This window comes from Nannospalax galili, unplaced genomic scaffold, assembly GCF_000622305.1.
Source record: "Nannospalax galili isolate Female #2095 unplaced genomic scaffold, S.galili_v1.0 scaffold115, whole genome shotgun sequence".
NCBI classification, from domain to species: Eukaryota; Metazoa; Chordata; class Mammalia; order Rodentia; family Spalacidae; genus Nannospalax; species Nannospalax galili.
Genome location: NW_008340588.1, coordinates 6,925,836 through 6,940,210, shown reverse-complemented (window position 1 = coordinate 6,940,210; position 14,375 = coordinate 6,925,836). Strand labels below are relative to the sequence as shown.

Sequence of the window (14,375 nt, the reverse complement as noted above, 5' to 3'; positions counted from 1 at the left end):
GAGATTGTCTTCTGTGCTCCCCATGCATGTATGAACACAGAGAGAGAGAGAGAGAGAGAGAGAGAGAGAGAGAGAGAGAGAGAGAAACACCCTGTCATCAGGATGTACTGAGCCACAGCAACCATGGCTTCTAAGTACTTGCTGCACTGCTGTGGTCTTTGTTCAGTAGTCTTTGTTCATTTAGGTTTTTACTCATATTTTTGGTGGTAGTAATATTAGAAGTTAATGTATATTTATCTGTTTTGTAAGAACATGATATCACAGATAATTTTTAAACTAACAAACGTATCAGTTGAACTGGTAAGAAAACATTTGAAGCTATGTGTCGTGGCATATGCCTTTAATACCAGCACTCAGGAGGCAGAGGCAGGCAAATCCCTAGTTTACATAGCCGAATTCCAGGTCAGCTGGAGGTGCTATAGGGAAACCTTGTCTCAAGGTGGGAAGGGGGAGGGAGAGGAGGGAGAGGAAGAGGAGGAAGAAGAAAACATTTGATTTCTAAATAGTTTATTATTCAGCCTTCAGGGATGGTTTCCAGTGATGTTGAGAGTCTTATGAAACTCTTTGGTGACCTGCATATCATAAGCAAGGCTTATAGTATCATTTTTATACTATCCCCTATCCAAGCCCCACCCCATTGTTGTGAAGGCTACAGTCCCAGTCATATTTACTGTACAGCCACCTGGAAGGAAGCCATCAGTGTCATTATAGTTGGCCCTGTGCCCATACTATCTTTTAAAAAAAAGCATCATCTCTGCTACTAATTAAATTTCAGGAAGGGTAATGTTGGCTTTTACATTAAGCATTTGAGAAAGGCTGAAGGCCGATAGATATGTTAGAAACAGCCTTATTCCTATATTGGTGGTTAGGTTTGTCTTTTATCGTCCTGATCCTGAGTTTGGAACATATCTGTCAATCACAGATGTTTTGAGGAGAGGAAGTCTATGTAATGTTCACATTTTGTGCTTCATCCTAGGGTCTCAACTTTCTTTTGTTTCATTTTCAGGGTTTTGTACATTGGCCTGGCCTGCAATACAGCTCGCTATATTTACATCTCCTACCTGGAAAATGCCTGGACTGTTCTCCCCATGGAAGTTCTTCAAGGTAAGCTAACAGCTGGAATTAGAAATATTTCTCTATCTTCAATGACTATGTAACAGCCCAGTGACCTTCAGGAGATCCACTGTTCTGTGATCTTGAAGTGGTTTCTAAGAAAGAGCTGATGTCTTAGTTACCCTGAGCGCTATCCTGTATTAAGCTAAACAAAGCTGGATTTACCCCACACCCTTGTGATGAAACAATGAAAAAAGAACTCTAAAGTAAATTCCTCTGTGCAGCTGTTAGGTGTAGGCATTCAAAGGTGGTTTAAAATATAAAGGATTTATCTTTCAAAGGCTTAGGTGCTTTTAATTTTTTAGATTAACTATACATGGTTTTTAGATTACATGTACGTATTTTTTTAAGATGGCTATAATTATTTTCTCTCTTCAGTTATTTTTATTGCATCTGGTGGTTTATAACTAATGTTTGATAGTCATGGAACTGTTTTTATGTAAACTTTCTAAATCTTTAATCAAAGATTTAGAAATCCTGGACTGAGTTCCTACTCCTGCTTCATTGCAGTTTTTCTCAAGATATAACTCTGAGGGCTGGAGAGGTGGTTCAGTGGTTAAGAGCATTGACTGCTCTTCCAGAGGACCAAGGTTCTCGCTTCCAGCACCCACATGGTAGCTTACAACCATCCATAACTCCATTTCCAGGGAATCTGACACCCTCTTGTGGCCTCTGTGGACATTGCATGCATTACATACATGCAGACAAAACAGACACATAAAATAATAAAATTTTCTAAAAAGATATAACTCTGAAAGATTTTTCTGGGAGGCTTTTGCCATCTGGTTTAAGAATACTGAGAACATGGATCTGTGTTCAAAGCTCCTTGACATATTACTGCACATGGTCCTGACTACTTTCTAAAAGCCCTGCTAGCAGCTTGGTCAGCCTGTATAATGATGGGCATGGTGATCAAGATAAAGGCTCAGGACAAGATCACCAGAGTTGAGTGAACTGTAACAATCTTGACTCCTAAGTTATCATACTAAAGAGCCTGTGATTTCATAATTTTATTAGCTTTATTAGACATTGCTATTACTATTTCCTAACCCAAAGGATGTAAGTGCAATTTAGCCAACACAACTTCCTGTCCTGATTTAGAGCCTTTACAATGAAAGATTCACAGTTGTTCATCTAAGTAGACTACAAAATTCAATCTCCTGCATCCTGTTCCATCATGACAACGAAAAGCTCAGCGGTTAAGAGCACTTGCTGCTCTTTCTGAGGACCCGACTTTGGTTTCCAGCACCCACACCAGGCAGTTATGAACTGCCTATAGCTATAGTTCCAGGGGATCTGACACCCTATTCTGGTCTGTGCATGCACAGGGTACACATACATACACTCAGGCACATACATACATACAAAATAAATAAATCTTAAAAGAAGAGAACATCTTTTCTTATCACTTCTATTTTTTTAATTATATAATTCAAAAGGATACATACCTTAAAGGTACTTTTCTCAGATCTGATACAATGGTATAATTGGCAAGAGAAAATTTGTTTACAAATATAGACAAAATTGAGTATATAACAGCAAATTATTGTTTGTCAGAAATAGGTAATTGCCTGTAATAATTAGAGTCCTGGAAGGTTTTGAGCTGAAGCACACATCTCAGCATTGTGTCCCTTGATAGTAAAGCACTGAACACGAGCTGCAGAGGAATCTCATGAGGAAAACTGAGACCTTGGCATTTCCCACTTAAAGTTCCTATTCTCTCCTCATCTGGCCCAATTGCTTTATTTGTTGATACACAAGGGTGTTCAGACTCCATAAAAGAATGGATACCTACTGAAAAAGTATATTTCAATAATACATGTATATATTATTTTTCTCCTTTTAACTGAATATAAATTAGATAGAAAAGGGCAGGTTGCATAAGAGACTCGAGAAAAAAGAGCACTCATGAAGTCAAGCATGGTGACTCATACCTGTAATCCCAGTAGGCAAGAAGATGAAGCAAGAGGATTTCTGTGAGTTCAAAGGAAGTCTGTGCTACAGTTTGAAACCCTATCTCAAAAAACCAGAGCAAACAAATAACCAAAAAAGATATCTGCAAAATGGTTAAAGGAACAACAGAAGAATTTTATCAGAAAGGAAAACAAATGCTATTTATTGTGAATTAAAACCTCACATCCATTTGGTTTATCAAAGATGTGTAAGGTGCCTACTATGAGCTAGAGAGTCACCATGCTGAATGTAACAAAACATTTTAAAAACTTAACTCAGGTGCTAAGGTCTGGCCATGTATTCTGGAAGTCAGATGTATAAACACATAATTACTACACAGTGTGAGATGGACACAGAAAAATGTGCTGGGTGGTAAGGAGCTCAGTAGAGGAGTAATTAGCTTTGTGAATTGGGGTGAAAGGCTGAAAATTTTATTGAGAAATTCTTTAAGGAAACCACATAGGAGCTGGAGTTTGAAGAGTCATCAGAAAGCCATCACATGGCCTATAGAGAGCAGCTATCTATTGGGTATGGGGCAGAGCCATGTGCCAAAGGGTAGATGGCAAAATCTGAGTGGCATCTTCAGGAACACGAGTGCCATGTAATGCTCTGATGAGCATCATATGACTTGATGGAGTGGCCATTCCAAGCTGCTGCCTGGGACATATTTTCCTGATACTCGTAGGCACCTCAGAATGTGTTGTATGGGGAGCTAGGCATGTCCTAAATCTACACAGGAATTCTGCTTCCCGTGGCCAGCTATAACTTACACCTCTGTGCTTCATTTTATTCTCCCCTGTCAGTGGAAGCCCAGTGCTCATCTGAAGCAAGTAAGAAGGATGCATGTCTCCTAGCCCAGCAGAGGGCTCTGTGGCCAGTTTCCCTAGAGTTCATTGTGTCTAAAGCTGAAGGAGATTGCTTCATTCCCTGTCAGAAGTGAGGGCTAATATTTGGGCTGCACAGATCCCTTGCCTTTGACATACACCCACCCCCACAGAAGGTAATAGAGCATCCGGGTGAGCTCAGTCCCACATCACAGGAATACATTTCTGACTGAAAGGTTTGTCTTGATTCAGCTGTCTGTATAGGGCTTGCCCAAATAAACTTTATAAAGTCCCTGGCCTTCAAGGAGCCTCTGGTTAGGATGTAATAAAGACTAGAAATCATTGTAAGGAACACTGATTTAATGATAGAACAAGCCCACTGTCATGGTAGATAACCTGGTAAAGGCTGGAAGTGAGGCTTAAGGATAGTGTTTGCCTAGCATGTGCCAAGACCCAGCATGGCAGGAAAAAAGATATCACTGACTGGGAAGTCGGGAGTTGGGGGGTTATTAACTGTCATCACTGATAAACTGAATAGTTGTCACTTTATTATTATTTTTTGTTTTTTACTAGTGCCACACAAGAGGCAAGAGGATTGTCTTAAATTTTTTATTTTATTATGGGGGGGGGGTTGAATGCAGGTGGCACGTGTCGGGAAGTCAGAGTACAACTTTCAGGAGTTGATTTTCTCCTTCCACTAGGAGTTTCAGGAATCAGACTCAGGTATGCAGGCCTTTGTGGCAAGTTCCTTTACCCACTGAGCCATTTCCCTGGCCCAAGAGGGTCTTTAAAAAAATGAAATGACCAGCATGGTGGTGCACACCTTTGATTCCAGTACTTGGAGGCAGAGGCAGAGGCTTGTGATTCAGTAGGCAACTAGTGGCAGCATCTGAATTTTTCCTGTTCATAAGGAGTCTGTAAATTGTTTCAAAAGAGAGTGGGTCTGAGTGCTAGAAACTACTACTAGATGCTGGTGAGGGTGTGAAGGTTAGTTTTACTTTATTCTTCAAGATCTAATTTTTAAAACTCATATGAATTTTCACCTTTACTTTTACACAAGAAGCATTTAAACACTCAGGACTGTAATCATTTGATAAAAATCAAAATCAAATCTGTTGTGCTCCTTTCCTGTGTGGAGATTGGTTATAGTAAATTGTTGCAAAACTCAGCAATAATGTGATTAAAATTATTCTTACTATTAAAGTATATTTAAGGAGGGCTGGTGATATGACTCAGCAGGTAAGATCACTTGCCTCCAGGCCTAATGGCCTGAGTTCAATCCCAGGGACCCACATGGTGGAAGAAAAGTGACTCTGTCAAGTTGTCCTCTAACCTCCATGAATGATGTCGCATGCATGTACCCATATACATACATGCACAAAAGTAATGAATAAATAAACGTAATAAAAAAAAGTTTTACATGGAGGATGAAGCCAGATAGCAGCTGCCTACAGAGGTCCTTTTGAAGATACTTATTTGTATGTGTATATGTGCCTGCATGAATTTATTTGCATCACATGTGGGCAGGTGCCCATGGAGGTCAGAAAAGGATGTTGGATCTCCTGGAACTGGAGTTATAGGTGGTTGTGAACTACCCAATATACATGCTATATACTGAACCTAGGTCCTCTGCAAGAGGTCCTTTTGAGTTACTTGAATTAACAGTATCAGTCCTGAAAGCCAAGAATAAGGTCTGGTCAGCTCTTTCTCTGTAAGATGGTGTACCAGGGAAAATGGGGTTAAGATTCTGATGAAAGACAGCTTTTTTCTGTTGCCAGTAGGAGGGCCTGTACTGATCTTTATGGTTTTACTGTCTTAAACAACATGCCCAAGAACCATGTTTTCCTTTCTCTTATGTTCTGGAATAACATAGAAAAATTATAAGAGGATTACCATCCAGCCCTTATCTGACAGTGTTATCATCCATATTAGAAATTTTCTGTCTGGCTAACACCTTGAAACACATGAAGTCTACTACATGAATAACTGATAGACAAATTCAGTCAGTAAACTGGCATACAAAAGACAGTGGTACATATTCTACAGTTGCAAAAGTTCTTCTAAAACATTTGATTCAAAGTAAAAATTTGTCTGTTTTTTATCTATTTGAAATGTCTTCTGCTCCAAGAATCCTTTGGCAATTACTTTAGCTTTTTAGATTTTTCTTAATTGTTTTCAGATGTATGGAGGATGTTATATAGTTTAGAATTTAATTGTTCTCAAATATTAGTTTTGTTTCTTTAGTGTAACCCCTTGAATACAAAATCCATGCCATATATGTGTATGTGTATATATGTATATATATATATATATGGAGAGAGAGGGAGAGAGAGAGAGAGAGAAGAGAGAGAGAGAGAGAGAGAGAGAGAGAGAGAGAGAGAGACTGACTTCTTGCAGCCCAAACTGACCTGGCACTTGCTGTATAAACCAGGCTGGCCTTGATCTCACAGAAATCCACCTGCCTCTGCCTCCTTAGTGTTGGGGCTAAAGGCATGTGCCACCATGCCCAGCACCATGCCTTACATTTTTTGAACTCTCCAAAGGTTTGTGCATATAGGAAGATAAATGTGTATTATTTGATCAGTTTTATAGTCTGGTACTGTAATTGGTATTTTCCAGTTCTGAAGTCTCCTGATTAATATCTGAAGTTCTACCTCAGAAATGTATAGGTGTCTGTAGAAAGTTTGAAATCTGAACCTTCTCTGTCTTAGGTCATCCAAGGACAATGTCTTACTGTACAGGTTCAGCACATCTGTGAAAACACAGTACATTTTGTTCCTGCACTTACATGTTCACCTCATTCTTAAAATTAGTTGAGGGGGATTACCAAAGTCTACAACAATATGGACTTCAAAAGTGCTCTCTGCTCTGTATCCCAAACCCTACCTATAAGCTCTGTCTGCATCCTTCAGCAACATGTTTAATCTCTCTAAGCCTCACAATCATGAGCTATAGAAGAGATTGATAAGAGTATAAATAAACCAGTTAATGCAAAGGATTTAGCACAGTACCTGACACATAGTGTCTAATATATGTTAGGTAACAATAACAAAAGTAAAATAATTCATAAATAAATAAAAATCAATGTGGGCTGGAGAGATGGATCATTGGTTAAGAGCACTTGCTGTTCTTACAGAGAACCTGGGTTCAGTTTCCAGCACCCACATGGCAGATCACAACCACCTGTAACTCCAGGGTATCCAATGCCCTCTTCTGGCCTCCACAGGCATTGCATGCACATGGTGTACTTACAGGCATGCAGACAAAACATTCACACATAAAATTAAAAATTTTTAAATTAAAAAAAAAAATGCCAAGGGAAATATACTTTAAAAGAGTCCCTTCTAGTGGGATGTGGTAGCACATGCTTTTAATCCCAGCACATGAGCGGCAGAGGCAGGTAGTTCTCTATTTGAGGACAGCCTGGTCTACATAGCAAGTTCCAGGCCAGCTGGAACTACAGGGAGACCGTGTCTCAAGAAGAAAATTTTTTTTAAAAAAAAGATTTCCTTCTGAGAGATTAAACTGCAGTTATGCATAATAGCCTGGCCATAAATTAGGTTCCAAGGCCTGATAACTAAAGCATGTAGGACTCATGTCTACTCAGTACATCCTGTTCTTAAAGTAATATTTGGAGAAGTGGCATTTTTACTGGCATTGAAATAAAAGTAGTTCTCATGTGTGGCCACCTGGGACACTGTGCATAGCATATCATGCTGCCAAGCTTTGACATTAAACACTGCTGGCTAGTTTTTATTGTCAACTTGACACAGCCAACAGTCACCTGGAAAGAGGGAGTTCCAATTGAAGGATTCCCCAGATCAGATTGGCTTGTAGCAGTGTCTGTAGGGATCTTGATTGATGAGTGGAGTAGGATGACCCAGCCTCTCATGGGTGGTACCATCCTTGTGCAGGTGGTCCTGGGTTGTATAATAATCCTGGCTGATAGGGGCTGGAGAGATGGCTCAGTGGTTAAGAGCACTGGCTGCTCTTGTGGAGGACCTCAGCTTGATTCTCAGCACCCACATGGTGGCTAACAACCATCAGTAACTCCAGTTCCAGGAGATCTAATGTCCTCTTCTGACCTCCAAGGGCACTGCATGACACAGGTGCAGTTATATACATGCAGGCAACACTTATACACATAAAATAAAAATAATAAAATTTTTTAAAAGAATGCTGGCTGAACACAAATGGGAAGAAGCAGGTCAGTGAGCAGCGTTCCTCTGTGATCTCTGTTTCAGTTCCTGCCTGTAGATTCTTTCCTCAAGAGTCTTCCCTAACTTCCCTCAGTGATGACTGTTAATCTGGAAGCGTAAGATGAAATAAACTTTCTCTTTCTTATCTTTTTTTAAATTTTTTTGTCTTTTTGAGACAGGGTCTCCCAGTAGTCCTAGTGGCCTGGAACTCACTATGTAGACCAGGCTGGCCTTGAACTCACAGAGATCTACCTACCTCTGCCTCCTGAGTGCTGGGATTAAAGGCGTGTGCCACCACAGGGGCCAGGCTCTCTTTCCTATCTTAACTCCAGTTCCAGGGGATCTGATGCCCTCCTCGGGCCTACTCCGGCCTTGCATGCACAAGTACACTTAACCAATACACTTGCAAAACACACATACATATAAAATAAACGTAAATAAAATCTTAAAACAATGAAATGTGCGAAAAGCAAAATGGCAGCATGTAAAACTCATAAGGGCCCTACAACACTGTTGCATAATATATAGATCTTTTTTAAAAATAGAACTCACTTGTTTCATTTGTGATCCAAAGTATGTAGAAGAGAGCTATTGTTTTATTTCCTCTGTCTACCTTTATTTGTATATAGAATTTGGAAGTTTTCTCCAACCGTACCTAGGTTACCTTTTTGCCCACAGATGCTTACTCCCTCATCTCTTAACATGCAGATCACTGCCTGCCTAGTTTCTGGCTAGTTTCAGTTTATTGTCCTTTCATTCTGTTGCTGCTAGGAGCTGGGTGTGCTGTGTATGTTGAGTATACCAAGTGCTGGGTAGGTTCATTCTCAAGGAGCTCGGTGAACTCCTCTTTCAGATAAATCCTGTCCTTTTTTCACCTACTGCTGCATGAATATATCATAGGGTTTCATAAGACCTGTGGTAGTTGGAGACATTTCTTGTCTATTGTTAGGCTCTCAAAGCATGGTATCAGGTACATAGTATAGGTGCTCCATAAATAATGCTGAATGAATACATAAAGGAGATGCCGACAGTGCTGTGCATTGGTAGATGTACAGAGTGGGCCTTTAACAATAATTGTTGGTTTTAATATAAAGCCTCTTTCCTGTGACACTGCAGACTTGTGCTGCCTCCACTAGGTGCATTGCTCTTTGTTGGGTTGTCTGCTATTTTTAGACAGTCCATTGCTGTTGGTGGTCCTAACTGAGACAGGGAGGCTGGCTTGCTATTCACCTGTTATTTTCGTTTTCTCATGGACTAGGTTCTCTTTTTCCAATATCCCTTGCAGTTAAGTGTGGCCGGGTAGGTTTGGGCCAGTGAAGTAAGAGCAAAAATGATGCGTCACCTCTCAACCTGGCCCATAAAATTTCTCACATGCAACTATCTCATCTTTCCTCTGCCAGCTGGATGTTGAGACCCAGGGTGATGAGGCATTAAGAAGGCAGTCTCGGCAATAGGGTCTAGGAATGCTTGTGTGGAGCAGAGCTGCCATGCCTCCTGTCTCCAACTCACTAGAGTTTATGTGAGTAAGAAAAGAGAGCTTTTACTATGCAAAAGCAAGAGTCTGAGGCTTACTTGTTATGACAGTAGGATTACTAAACCAATACAGACTGCTTTTATTGCCTGCCCAGTGGAGGCCTCTTCTGAAGAGTAGTGTCTTATTGGTATACATCAGGTTGATCTTCCTGAAGCTTTCCCTAGCCACACATTTGGGAGGCATATTGAACTAATTGAAATGTGTGCTTTGGTTTCTCAGTGGAAAAGGTCTGTCACAGCCGAATTTGTGGAGTGGTACTAAAGAGATAATTATATTTTGCTCAGTAAGCATGCACCATCAATGGCAGAAGAAAAACAAAACAGACAGTCCTAGTTCCTTTGACATTCCTTTGAATGTCAGTTTCTTACCACTCCCAGCTGTTAAGATATAATTTCCCCAACCCAAGCTGTATTTTAAAAAGAGCAACTGTCTATCCGAGAAGATGGTTTGATTTTCTTTTTCTTGTTTGTGCATGACATTTCTTTCAGTAGAACACTGTTGTGGGCCAAGATGGGACAATTTTGAAATGTGTGCTTCAGAGTATTATAAGGTAAAGAGTTCTCTGGGCATATAAAAAATTTTGGACCAGGCCTTTACTTCCCTGGGCTGCACAGCCTCTGGGGGTTCTGGTACCAGCACCTTTCCTGGTCTCCAGGAGCCCTCTGGGCCTGGTCCCACCCTCATGTACCTTTACTTCCCTGGGCTGCACAGCCTCTGGCATCCTGGTGACAGTACCTTTCCTGGGTAAGTCCTGCATGTCCACTGTGCCTTGATTCCCCCAGCCTCTTTCACCCTCCCAGCTACCCCACTGCCTCTCTCCTCCTAGCCTGGCCGCTGGCCCATTTCTTATCTTGGCACCCCAGACACTGGGGCTAACCTCTTGGCCCAGAGCTACCACAGCTTCCTGATCCTTTGCATCCAGACCAACCCAGTTCCACTCCCTTTGCTTCCTGGGCTGCACAGACTCCAGTGTCCTGGTGCCAGCACCTTTCCTGGGTATGTCCAGCACACCCACCCCGCCTTGACTCCCCCAGCCTCTTCCACCCTCCCAACTCCCCCACTGTATCTCTCTCCCTAGGCTGGATACCAGCCCATTTCTTGTCTTGGCACCCCAGACACCTGGGCTAACCTCTCTGCCCAGAGCCACCACTGATTCCTGAACCTTTGTATCCAGAAAAACCATTTCTTCCCAGTAGTCCCCAGGAGCCCTAGGGGCCTATCCCTGCTCCCACCTCCCTTTGCATTCCTGGGTGGCAGACCCACCAGCTTCCTGAGACCAGCACCTTTCCTGGGCCCTGCTCCTGGGCCAGCCCAGCCCCCAAATTCCTGAGGGCAGCAACTTTCCTGGAGAAACCCTGAGAGCATCTGAGCCTCAGCTCACTTGGTCCACTGTGGAAACTCCTGAAGACAAAAGCAATTAGACCACTCCAATATAAAATCAAAAGAGAGAACCTGAAGCCTAAAACAACCAGGTTTTCATGCCCATCAAGTAAACCACAAAGGCACATAAGGTTTACAAAATGAAGCAGATCTGAACTCAACAAATGAAGGGCTGAGTCTCACACAAGAATCAGAAACTACAAAAGAAATTCACTTCTCAAAATCAAGAGGAAAAATAATAATATGAAAAACCAAAATAACATATCCCCACCAAGCACCAATAGTCCTCCAGATGAGTACAATGAGAACTCCCTAGAGATAACACAGGACATGGAACTCAAAAGAAGAATTCAAAAAAAGAAGTAGAAATATTGAAGAATACTCAGGCTGAAATGAAGAAGGTAATGAAACACTCAGTAAGCCAATTAGAAATGAGAGGAGAAAGCCTCACCAATGGGATGAATGAAATGGAAAAGAGAATATCAAGACTGGTAGATAAAGTGGACAAATTAGACCACTCAAGCAAAGATTATGAAAAATTTAAGAAAACACAAGAATGGAATATGCAAGAGTTGTGTGACACCATAAAAAAACCAAACTTACAAATCATAGGCATACAAGAAGGAGAAGAATCTCAAGATAATGGTATGGAACAGATCTTCAACAGGATTGTAGAAAAAAATTTCCCAAATTAAAGACATGCCCATACAAATACAAGAAGGAAATAGAACACCAAATAGACAGGACAAGAAAAGAAACTTTCCATGGCACATCATAGTAAAAACATTAAACATTCAGAACAAATAGATGATACTGAAAGCTACAAAAGAAAAACAAGTTGTAGTAAACCAGGATGCCAGGCCCTAGGGTGAGGTGAGCTAAAACTTATAGGTCTAGGCTGCATTCTCTACTAACAGGAGAGGCACTGAAAACAGTGGCTCTGATAATCCCTGTCTTGCAGAACACTGCTAGACTGGCAGGAGGAAGCAGCCCGGTCATAAAAGTGCAGGCTCCCTGCTCTGTGGGAAAATGTCTTGGTCAACAACCCTTAGCTCATCTCCTTGTCCTGAACAAATAACTCAGGTATCCCTGGCTAAGAGATTAGGCCAGGTTAAAGGTTTACCCATGAGCTAAAAGCTAAAAGTTCACCATCTCTTAGCTCTAAAAAAGAAAACATTGTGGCCAATAAATTACTGGATTGGCATTGATAACCTTGAGTAAAAGTTTAAGAATCCTTCTGGCACCAACTAACAGATTAAAAGTCCTGTTTCTTTGTACCCTAAATCTTTGTATATGACTGCCATATCCCACATGACTGCTAGTTCCTTGGGATGTATAAAAAACATCTGAATTTTAAAATAAATTGTCCTGTTGCAAAGACACAGATCCCAGAGTTTATGACTCTGTCGCCGATCAGACCCTCTGCCCCGAAGCCAGCAGGTCCCCCGCTAAGCAAAGCAAGCCTGAGTCCCGACAACAAGTCACATGTAAAGGAAAACCCATCAGGATTACAGCTGACTTTTCACTGCAAACTATGAAAGCCAGAAGAGCCTGGACCAAAGTATTCCCAGTGTTAAATGACCACAGATGCCAACCCAGATTACTTTACCCAGCCAAAATGTCTATCATAGTTGAAGGGGAAAGAAAAATCTTCCATGACAAAAATAGGCTGAAAGAATTCATGTCCGCAAAACCAGCCCTTCAGAGAGTTCTTGAAGCAATAAAAAAAGCTGAAGAAAGGAAAAACTATACACCAGGGGTTACAGAAAGAAATTCAATGAAGGTATAATTGTAGAAATGCACAGCTATATCAAGAATGTGAACAGAAATAAAAATAACAGGATTCAATACACAACTTTAATTAATAAATTTAAATATTAATGGACTGAACCCCCCAGTCAAGAGACACAGACTAGTCAAATTGATGAAGAAACAAAACTGTGCTGGGTGTGGTGGCTCACGCCTTTAGTCCCAGCACTTGGGAGGCAGAGGCAGGCGGATCTTTGTGAGTTCAAGGCCAGCCTGGTCCACATAGTGAGTTCAGGTCAGCTGGGACTACAGGGAGACCCTGTCTCAAAAAGGCAAAAAAAAAAGAAACAAAACCCATCTTTTTGTTGTCTGCAAGAAACTCATCTTACTTTCAAGGACAAGCACTACCTTAAGGTGAAAGGATGGAAAAATACATATCAGGCGAATGGTACTAAGAAAAAAGCAGGCATTGCAATTCTAGTATCTGATAAAATAGACTTTAATCTTATCAGAAGAGATAAAGAGGGCCACTTCATTCTGATCAAAGGAACAATAAACCAAGAAGATATTATAATCATGAACATATATTCACCAAACTCTGGTGTACCCAACTTCAGAAAAGCAGTACTACAGGATGTAAAGACCCAGATTAATCCCAACTCATTAATAGTAGGGAACTTCAGTTCCTCATTGTCTCCATTAGATAGGTCAACAGGACAGAGAATTCACTGAGAGGCATCTGAATTAAACAATACCATATATCAAATGGACCTAACAGACATCTACCAAGAATTCCACCCTAGCACCAAAGAAAATACTATCTATTCAGCAGTCCATGGAACCTTCTCCAAAATCGACCATATACTGGGGCACAAAGCAAACCTCAACAAATACAAAAAGATTGAAATAATTCCATGCATTCTGTCAGACAACAATGCAGTAAAGCTTAAAATCAACACTGGAAGAAACCCTAGTAATCACATGAACACACAGAGATTAAACAACACACTCCTGAATGATGAATAGGTCAAAGGATTAATTAAGAAAGAAACAAAAGTATTCTTGGAACTAAATGAAAAGGACAATACAACATAACAAAACCTCTGGTACATGTTGAAAGCAGTCCTTAAAGGGAAGTTTATAGCTCTAAGTGCCTACATTAAAAAATCAGAAAGAAGACAAATAAATGACTTAACATTGCAACGCAAGACACTTGAAAAGCAACAACAAATGAAACACAAACACAGCAAAGAAGAAATAAGAAAAATCAGAGCAGAAATTAATGAAATAGAAACAAAGAAAACAATACAAATAATCAATAAATCTAAGAGCTGGTTCTTTGAAAAGATAAACAAGATTGATAGACCACTAGTCCAGTTAACCAAAAGAAAGAAAGAGAACCTCTAAATCAACAAAATCAGAGATCAAAGAGGAAACATCACGACAGACACCAAAAGGATCCAGAACACTATAAAGGAATACTTTATAAAACTATATACTACTAAATTTGAAAACCTAAAAGAAATGGATGGGTACATAAAAGCATGGGAACCACCAAAACTAAACCAAGAAAAATTTAACAGCTTAAACAGACCCATGACACATAAAGAAATTGAAAGAGTA

The 14,375-nt window shown here is 40.6% G+C and overlaps 1 protein-coding gene across 2 annotated transcripts in view; it reads left to right on the top strand.

Annotated features, from left to right (window-relative positions):
• Positions 1 to 14,375, top strand: part of Mfsd6 (major facilitator superfamily domain containing 6) — a 109,795-nt gene that overhangs the window by 67,816 nt on the left and 27,604 nt on the right. For both annotated transcript variants that reach the window (XM_008835617.2, XM_008835618.3), the window contains exon 3: positions 1,007 to 1,104. In XM_008835617.2, coding sequence (XP_008833839.1) covers positions 1,007 to 1,104 — 98 coding nt within the window. The remainder of the gene's footprint in view (positions 1 to 1,006; positions 1,105 to 14,375) is intronic.